Consider the following 9,644-nt stretch of genomic DNA (forward strand, 5'->3'; position numbering starts at 1 on the left):
ACTACTGAACATGTTTGATACATTGCACTAAGGTTCTAAGTTAACACAACTAAACATGTTTAGTTTCATCTTTGTGTAAAAACTAGAATGGTTTAAGGCAACGAGTTTCCACGCGATTTTCTAGTAAACTCAACTAATTTGGATTAAGAGTGAAAATTACTTTTAAGCTAAACTGTAAAGCAAATAAGCAATTTAACATTTAAAGCTATTTATATTTTGTTAATATAATTAATAACATTTCCTCTTACCCTCTTCCTATTACCCTTTTTATGTTCAAGTTGTATTGAATGTAACACTAAATTGTAAAGAGAATAAATCAAATACATTTCAACATTCCAATATTTTATTTTTTGCAGAATACTTACGCAAAAGACAATTTTAACTGTAGTTTGTCATGTTTTTCAGAAGTATAAAAAAGTATCAAAACAGTAGCCATTCAAAAAAAAGTTTGCCATACAAAAGGCAAGTAAAAATAGGCATATGTGCTTGAACTCAATTCTAACATGTTTAGAGAAGGAATACAAATGCAGCAGCATTCAACAAAAATATTTGCATCCTTTTGAAAAAACTGGACACCTTAAAATAGGACACAATCTCCAACTTGGAAAATGAACAGATCAACTATGTTTAAGGGAAGATTTTGCATGTTTTATGTAAATGTACAGTCTGTGTTGTTAGTAAATGTAATCAACTGAAGCAATAAATTCCTGTGCTGCTATTGACTGAAAAAACCTGTAAAATAAGCAGTAATGTTGCTGTTGAGGAAGAATTACATTATTTTGAATTTACTGCTTCAAATGACTACATTTACCATCAACACAAACTGGACGTTTACATGAAAAGTGCTGAATTTTCCTTTAACTGTATCAACTAAATATTACTATGGAGCCCTGAGCATACACTTCTAAATCCTGTTTTTTAGAGTACAAGTGGCTGGACACTGATGTCTCTTATAACACTGTAAGCTGAACATTACAAACTTTCTTAAGAAATAAAAGTTGTGGCAGTACTGCTGCACTGAACTGCATTAGATAAGAGCAACTTTATCAACTCCATCTGCATTGAGTATATTTTCAACCCCCTGACTGTTCACTGACAACACACAAGACATTTCGTTACATCGCAAGCTGGTTTTTCAATGTTTGTAACTTTGGTTTTAGTTCAACGTGGCCCAGCTCAAGAAATACCTGTTGGATGAACTGGAACGTGAACTTCATAGAAATGGGGTAACTGAGATGCATTGCATATGCAAGTCCAAAGAGAAGACACATAGCTTTTGGCAGGTCTTGAATGTTGTCCATCACCACTTCTCCCTCAATGACAATTTTTAGTGAGGCTGGACTGAGATGCAGGGAGGATGAGGGCACAGCACCTTCAGGTTCAACAAGGAGGATCCCAATGTCAATGTTGCGGAAAGAGTCATCATCATCTGAGTCCTTTATAAATGACAAGAGCACAACAGTGATATTTCAGTGACCATCAATAATTGATAAAAAAAAATAACTTCCACAATCAAATTGAAATTTCTGTCATATCTGTTTTATCATGCTATGCAGCCCTAGTTTCCTAGTGTAAATGTTGAATGAGTTGGAGCTCCACAAAAGAACATCTATCCAGCATCTTCATGTGCTAGTGCTAAGTGGAACAATACCTTATCCTTTGAATTGTTTAAAACTATGCTCACAAGTTTTCTTCAATCACTGGAACTGCCATCTGTTTTCCCACGCCTGTCTGTCTATGCCCAAATCCTGACATGAACCCAACACAGCATAGCATAAGATATAAATTAAGATATATATATAAAAAAAAAAAAAAAAAAACTATCCCTTTAAAGTGGGTTGCATGAGGTGCTTACAGATGGTCAGCATACTTACCTACAGTAGATGGTGGTCAGCCTTTCCCCACTTTGGAGAAGCAGCAGGTGGATCAGTGTAGGTAGATAAGCAATGTACTGCTGCAACTTGTATTTTTAGATAAGTCAAAAAATTTATATCAGTTTTAGTGGACGCATACTATTTTCAGCATCTCAAACTGCTGTCCAACGGACCTATCTGACTAGAAAATTAAGTTACAGCACTCTCTTCATGCCAACCAAATGCCATAGGAAAAATTAGTAATTTTACCTCACAGAACACAAGAGTTGTTAGTCTAGCATGTCCTTGATCCTTAAATGTGTGCTACTGTGTGATTTTAGTGAATCCAAACCAATCAAATAATAACACAATCGAACAGACTGAGGCAGCAGTAGAAGAGCCGTTCCTCTGTTCAGCAAAGTAAACAGATTTTGTCTATGAAGTTTGGCAGGAGAAATCTATATACAACTTATATAAAAGTAATTTTATGTCAGAAGTCTGACTGACAGTAAGGTAATGCAGTGAAAATATTCTGTGTATAGTGTACATTTCACTGATCTAGATTTTTTAGGTGGCTAAAATAATGTTGTTATAAACACTGATCACAGCAGTATATTGCTTAGTTTCCTACACCAGTACCTCTGCTGCTTCTCCAAACCGGGGCCGTGTCAAATGGCACTTAATTCAAGTAATACACTGACTTTGGATAAATAGGTCATACAACACAGCTGCAAAACATTATTGCAAAGTAAATATTAAAGAATTTAAAGTATTTCAAAGACCCATGAGAACCGTGTATAAGAGTGAAAATTCAAGATTGAGTTGTTATTGTTCCTTTAGGTAGTCTTTAAGTAAAATTACTTACAAAGGCTGGTTTGTAGAAGTCTGTGGGGTTGTCACCAAGGATAACAGGAAGTCCTCTGAGCACCAGTGTTCGAATATCAGTTGGCTCTGCAGTCTTTTGGGCAGTAAAATGACAAAAATAAGCAAGTAACTAAGCACAATTGATTGTATCAAAAAATATAAAGTCCCCACATCTTCTTAAGCATCGTTATTACGAATGTACAATATATCGGCATTAACATCGGTATCAGCCAATATTAGTCATTTGTTAACATGTGAGTATTGGTCCGATAAACAAAACTGGGCCAATATTAACAACCCATATCTATTTCCATCTTCTTGTCATTTGATTCCGGACGGGCAGGGGAGGAGGTTGGTCATGTGGTATTTGTTTGGTCATGTGACAGCAATGCAGCGCAAGATTGTGAGGAGTTCATCTGAAGCAGAGAATCAATGTCAGCTGTGGGATTGTTTTGTTTTTTCCAAGGTGTCGAAAGGGTAGTGAAATATATATATTGTATACATTATCAGTTATCTGCCATAACAGCAATATTAATATCGGGTATCGATATCATCCCACATTTTAATATCAGTGCATCCCTAATGGTAATCAAGGACTTTTGAAGGCACATTCCCTAAAATTTAAGAAATACATGGCTCATGGTTAATTAACCCACTGAGACAGTAACACCCTTAACACTGAGAAGAACTAGCAGGTTTTACTGAAGTTCTCTGAAAGTTTAAGTGAAGTTCAGAAACTCAGCCTTGTTTTTCCATCCCTAAATTCAAAATCTTTTAATCATTTCAACAATCTATGTGAAGCATGAAAATAAATACAGTTGGACTTAAAGCCAAGTCATTACATGAGCTGTTGCACACAATGCAAGTGATTAATAGGACCAACCTTTGTTTGTTGGGAAAGCTGTGTCAACATTTGGCCAATGTTCCCTCTCTTGGATCGAAAAATCTCGATAAGACGAGGACTGTGCCGATCAATGCTCTCATAGAATTCCTGTTTGAGATTCTTGCCAACAATCCTGTTGAACTCCATGCATACCTGCAAAATACAGAAAATGCTCCAATATTACATCTTTACAGCTAATAACTGAAGGTGGAAGCACCAGAGTGAGGACAGCAATAAAAATTGCACAGGTGTGGACATGGTCAGCTGTAAAACACAAAGCCCCCTTCAACTCACTCACTTAACACTTTAAATTTGGGGATATTTCAGTTATTCTAGTCAAACTTCTTTAACAAAAACTTTGTACCGCACACAACACAGGAGTTGCTTTTCTACTGCCCTGATTGTTTGTAGTATTGTGTTACTTTTGTGTAGCAGACCATTGCTACATATAAACAGACTATTAATATTTTGTGTCAAATTATATATTTTTGTTGGCAAGTAACCTTTTAATAAGCAGGATAGCGTACCGTGAATAGGGAATTAATAGATGATAAACCTCTTCAGAATAATCTGAAATCAGAGTTCTGCATCAGGGTGTTGATTTCACAATAACGACCAACTCAATATACAATATTCCTTACCAAAAAAAGATAAAGGCAGCTGTAGATAGCAACTACCATGTCCTGCATGGTAAAATTACTTTTTTTTTTGCTGACAGTGGGAATGGCTAACAGATAAATATTTTTAGGTTTTATAAAGGCAGTTTCCTAAGAGAAACACAGACACATATTTAAAAAAAAAAGTTCTCATTATTTTATTCATGAATGAACTAACCTGATCTTCTGTGAAAAGAGCAGGCCAACGTTCCACCATCTCACATACGGCAGGTTCTGACTCCACCACCTCTTTTCTTCTCAATGCAAACGTCAGATCCATCTTCTCTTTTACAAGCTGTCCATTTGGTGTTCTCTTCTGCATTTCATTAACCAAGTCTTTGCGGGCACCCTCAAGGGCTACCTGATTAAATCCGTCTGGAAAGTTGGGTAAGAAGTTGATCTCGCCTTTCTTTGCCTTCTTGATGTTCTTGTTGGCTGGTTCTCCTTCAGTTGAATGCCCTCCTCGTTTCCCTGCATTTACTGCTACATCAAGGCACCCTGATCTTCTGCGCTTTGTTCTGTAATTAGCCATTTTAAATTTTAGACTATTTTTCCAGCCGCTACAGCGACTGGTTGAGCCTCGCTCCTGGAGAGAGGGGTGCTTGCTTATGAGGGCTTGTGCAACACTTTCGAACTGAGCATTATTTGGGTATGCTGTGTAACTATACATGCTCTCTGCCAATCTTTCAAGAATCTCATGTTTCAGCTCTTTTGTTACTTTCAGGTGCGTACCATCACGAAGAAACTGAAGATCTGCTTGCCTAAGTCTATATGCTACATCAACAGAAAAATCTGGGATATCAAAACAATCTGGCCACTGTTTCTGTCGCTCCTGCGAGGATGTAGAGAGGATCTCTGTATCTGCTACACTGGGTGTGCCACTCAAAATTTCTTCAGATGTTGAGACAGATACCAACTCAAGTAGAGGGATGACCTTGACTGTTGGTTTTTCAGGAAGATCTTCGATATCTGTCAGATTGCACACTTCATAATTGAATTCAGGATCTTGGTACTGGAGACTGAAGTTGAAATTAAGTCCCAGTGATTCTTTAAGCTTGCCTATCAAATCCTCCACTGTAGTAGGTCTTGTATTCAGAACAACCTTTCTTATATCTGTCTCTGTGAAAATTACTCTCAAGGTCATCTTCTGGTGTGCTGCCATCTTGGAAATAAAAAAAATAGCTTATTAGAAATATATACACAAAGACATAGATATTCAGTTTAACATATGGCTTATCAAAAAAGATACAAAATTACCAATTAGGCTTACATTTAGACTCTATCCAGAGCAATGCTAGTACTGACAACACTTGTGGTTTCTCAACACAGAATATAGCGAGTGAGTGTCACTGCTGAATTTTCTCCAAATCTGTATGCTGACAGAGGGAAAACATCATTCAGCTCTTTTAGTTCCACCACACACAAAGAGGGATTTGCGCTGCCACAGAGTTCAAATGATCTGAAATGTTCATGGTACCATGCCGTCATTGTATTGCACACAAACAAGATCTCTGTGTTTATTGCCACAATCTGCTTGATCTGTTTGAAATTTGGGAGGCCTGAACATGAACCGACAGAGAGTATCATATCAGCACAATATCTAATTCCATCTACAGAGACTGATGATGCAACCAGAACCTTTGTAAGCTGGGGTACTCTCTTGCAGAAAACTTGTTGGACATTCTCGGGGAAAGATGTGATCAGTGCTGTGGTAACTTTGTCCAGCTCAACTGAGGGCTTGAAAAACGAACTTGTGTCCAAACAGTAAGCCATCATTTTCTGATGCTTTACAGCCAGTGTAAGTGCCACATGTCTGAAGTTGTGTGCATTACGAATGACCCGCTTGAAGAATTTATGTTTTCCCTCGAAACGCATTGTCCAGACATCTGACAGTGGGCCAAATGCCTTAATCATCTCAGGATAATGCTCAATGAAGTGGTGTTTTGGACGCAATTTGAAATTTGGGAATGTAGTTTGCAACAGTTCTCTGTGTTCTGACACTTTGCAGTCAAAGAAATGTATAGACTCTTCAGTGTGCCTTGTTGCTACAGCCAATTCAACAATATCTTTAAGGAGCATCAGAACGTTCCAGGCATCGTCCCCTTCAGGCACTTTATGGCCAATGAGAAGTGGGAGCAACCTGATTAGAGCCCAGTTCTCATGGCCATTTCCACCTATGGTCCCTTTGGTAGAGAAGCCTTGGGCAATAGGCTGAGGCTGGTCAGTTTTGTCATGAAAAGCATATGCAAAAGATTTGATAGCATGGTTCAGTGTTTCTAATGTGAAATATTTCTTAGAAATCAGTTCTGAAATGCAGAGTGATAACTCAACAGGAACAACCCCTTCAAAAAGGTCGTGTAGGATGTCAGGGGGATAGCCACGAGCAACATGAAAGTGCTCCAGACTGTCAGTTAGTACACATCGTCCCTTTACACCATACTGTTTTGCCAAAGTGGGATCCTGCTGTACCTCCTGTACCTGTTTGTTGTGAATGTCTGCAGTTCGGGGTTCAAAAGAGCCCGAGCTTACCTCCTTGTCTTGGATCTCACTCCTCGTTGCCATGCAGAACCTGCAGAACTTGTCCACTCCAAAGCTCTCAAAGAATCCTGCAAAAGAATGAGCAGCCAAGTTATCAGCAGCCACATACAACACTGTGCCTTTGACACATGCTCCCAACTTCTCAACATATAGGCCATCTTGCTCCAAAGAAACCAGATCCTGGATCAGAGGATGAAGAAATTTAGCATAGCCATATTCTTTTACATCAGAGGCTTTACATAAAAGAGCAAGTTGAATGGACTGGAGTGTGGACCTATATTTTGATGGCACATTGGCAAGCACCCAATACACTGCACTCATTTTATGTTTCTTCTTAGATGTCCCTAATGGATTGGACACTTCAAAATCATCTGTGTAAAGTCCAACCGCGATTCTGAATTCCTCGCTGTTAAGGAGGCCATTTCCTTTACAGTACAAACCATCTCTGTATGTACTGTACTCATGTGGCACATGTTTTTGTACTGGAAGAGCTTTATCTAAAATGTCTGCCCTGTTCAACATTTTCTGTAACATGGCATTTATAGGAACATATACAGCACTAGATTTCTTTTCCCTGGCAATAAAGTACTCAACTGGCATAACCACATCAAAGTTTTTGTTTACATATGCTGCTCTCCTTTTAGAGGTTGATAAGGAGCCACCCTTGCCACAATACTTTAGTATGATATTGCTCTCTGAGGCAGCCCTGACTACCTGTTTCACAGTTGAATCATCTACATCTGTGTGTAGCTTCAAAATGTCCTTGACTGAATTGTGCAGCAGTGGTTGGGACAGTTCACTTAAATGTAGGAGCTGTTGTATAACTTCATCGATAGAACTTTGTGGAATGTGGAGGATGGTTTGCATCTTTAAAAAAAGAGCAGCTAGGTTGTGCTCCAACTGTTTCCCAAGATCATGATGCTCTTCATTGCTGGACTCTTCGCTGCCTTCTAAATCAACAGTGTTGTTTGGGGGCCCATGTTCCTCTTCTGCCACTTCATTGGTTTCACTACCAGACACTATTTCTGGTTTGAACATCTTCCAATTGCCTGTTCTGTGCTGTTTACTTCTGTGTGCATTGAATGTGGAGTACACAGTAGTATGAAAGTTACACCCATTATATGGACAGTGGACTCTGTGATTAACTTTTAAATGTGTACTCCGCAAGTGAGTGATAAAAACTGCCTCTGTGCAAGCAGCAGAAAAATCACAGGACTGACAGTGAAAGGTCAGTGTTTCACACAGTTGTGCATCTTGGTCTTTCTGGTGAATTTTGGATAAGTGGACCCTAAGTGCACTGATGGACTTAAATGTGCATAAACACTCTTGGTGTAAGCAAGGAAATGGTACAGTTCTGGTGTAGCTTCCATGTTTTAGCCTGTAATGTTTTAAGAGGTAACCCCTTTTCTCTGATGTAAACTCACAGTATTTGCACTTCCACTGCATCTTCACACGGACCTGTAAGAACAAAAAATAATAAAAATTTTAGCACACTTGTCCACAACCATGTCATCAGTGATCAAGGAAATATGGTACTTTGAAATACTGTCTCCCTTTGAAATTTCTGTTCTCAGCCTGAAAATTTTGTTTTCCCATTTCACATTAGAGTTAAAATATTGCCAAATGAGTTAGGCTTACCCTTCTGTCTGCAGACAATTGACAGGTTTAATAACGTTTCTAACTTGTTGTCAGTTCTGTATTTTAAGAGTCTGGAGATCAGAGGTGGAGAAGAAGAACTGGCGATAACCTCAGCTTCAGCTCTTTAGTCATACAAGATTTCAACCTTTGTGTCCGACCATTACATTTCAGTACATACGAAACCGTATAGAAAAAAAACGTGGACTAGGTTAACACAAGCACATGCTGTTACGAACGATGTGAAACGCTAAGCTAACGATAGCATTTAGCTGTCTTGACACTACTGGAGCGGCTTTTTCGATTAAAAAAAATTACCCTCAGAGACAGGATACACTCGGCTTAAACTTGGTGTAATAAAGGTTTATTTCAGCAAAGTACATCTCTCCTAAAGTAACTGTCCGTTATAAACTGAGACTCGTCAGTATGCTAACACTAAGCCAATGCTAACATTCGCGCTCGCCACTCCACTCGCGATATTTAACTTCGATTCCAAAACCCCTCACTTTACCAAAGTGTCGATAATGGTGGCGGTAGGCTGTAACTATAATTTTCAGTTATATCTGCACATGGAACTCAGCTATCTTTTAAGCAAAGAAATAGCTAGAATTATTTAAAATAGTTATTCTTCACACTTACCAGTCAGGAGTCGTTGAACTTGCCACGGTGCATGTTGCAGCAGGACTGAGTTTGAATATGCCCCGCCCCTTCACTTCAAAAACATAATATCTTTAGTAATCTCTGCTTAACAAGTTCATTACACTCTATATTTGTGTAGAAAAGTACAGTTAACTAATTTGATTTAGTAATGGGACAACATTTTTACCAAACACGAAAGAATAAGTAATGATTACTAAAACGTTTAATTACAATTAATATCTGGGTTAAGAGTGTAGGGGCAATCAGTGCTTCTCTCTGACAGGTTAGTGAACAGCCTCTACTCAGTATATATTAGTGCTGAGATCCAGTGGTCCTCCTCTTTCTACTGTCCCCATCTACCACACCTGAGTTTAGGTTTCTGCCCAGCTGAGTCACTCCATCACTGGTTGACATATTCCCCTTGCTGATATCACCCATCAGGTCGGCAGAGTTTTAATCGATGTGGAGCCAAACGGGTCCTGGAAAAGGCCATTTAGTCTGGGCTGAGACAAAATGATAAAATTTCTTGTGGGAGATAGAAGAAGGCAGGTGGGCTAGCAGAGACAAGCATGAGAG

The 9,644-nt window shown here is 38.7% G+C and overlaps 1 protein-coding gene across 4 annotated transcripts; it reads right to left on the reverse strand.

Moving 5' to 3' along the window:
• Positions 1–349: 349 nt before the first annotated feature.
• On the reverse strand, positions 350–9,228 carry LOC115789928 (uncharacterized). 4 transcript variants are annotated; one of them, XM_030743541.1, is made up of 8 exons: positions 9,069–9,224; positions 8,219–8,252; positions 6,786–6,862; positions 5,527–5,632; positions 4,435–5,418; positions 3,601–3,753; positions 2,719–2,811; positions 351–1,436 (listed from the first exon to the last, which is right to left on the reverse strand). In XM_030743541.1, exons 5-8 carry the CDS (start codon positions 5,416–5,418, stop codon positions 1,116–1,118), a joined length of 1,551 nt encoding a protein of 516 aa, XP_030599401.1. In that variant the 5' UTR covers positions 5,527–5,632; positions 6,786–6,862; positions 8,219–8,252; positions 9,069–9,224; the 3' UTR covers positions 351–1,115. The 4 variants fall into 4 exon arrangements, with proteins under 4 accessions (XP_030599377.1, XP_030599393.1, XP_030599386.1 ...); XM_030743517.1 differs by lacking the exon at positions 5,527–5,632 and having other exon boundaries at positions 350–1,436; positions 9,069–9,228; XM_030743533.1 differs by lacking the exons at positions 5,527–5,632; positions 9,069–9,224 and adding an exon at positions 8,748–9,048 and having other exon boundaries at positions 350–1,436.
• Between the last annotated feature and the right edge of the window lie 416 nt (positions 9,229–9,644).

The sequence above is a fragment of the Archocentrus centrarchus genome, chromosome 1 (assembly GCF_007364275.1).
Source record: "Archocentrus centrarchus isolate MPI-CPG fArcCen1 chromosome 1, fArcCen1, whole genome shotgun sequence".
NCBI classification, from domain to species: domain Eukaryota; kingdom Metazoa; phylum Chordata; class Actinopteri; order Cichliformes; family Cichlidae; genus Archocentrus; species Archocentrus centrarchus.

What these genes read in the sequence shown, in the direction of transcription:
- LOC115789928 (XM_030743517.1), bottom strand. Translation starts at nt 6,818, where the DNA reads ATGGCAACGAGGAGTGAGATCCAAGACAAGGAG. An exon ending in GTGAGATCCAAGACAAGGAG is followed by an intron (nt 5,419 to 6,785) that starts GTAAGCTCGGGC and finishes TTTATTTCCAAG; the next exon opens with ATGGCAGCACACCAGAAGAT. An exon ending in AGCTTTCCCAACAAACAAAG is followed by an intron (nt 2,812 to 3,600) that starts GTTGGTCCTATT and finishes ACTGCCCAAAAG; the next exon opens with ACTGCAGAGCCAACTGATAT.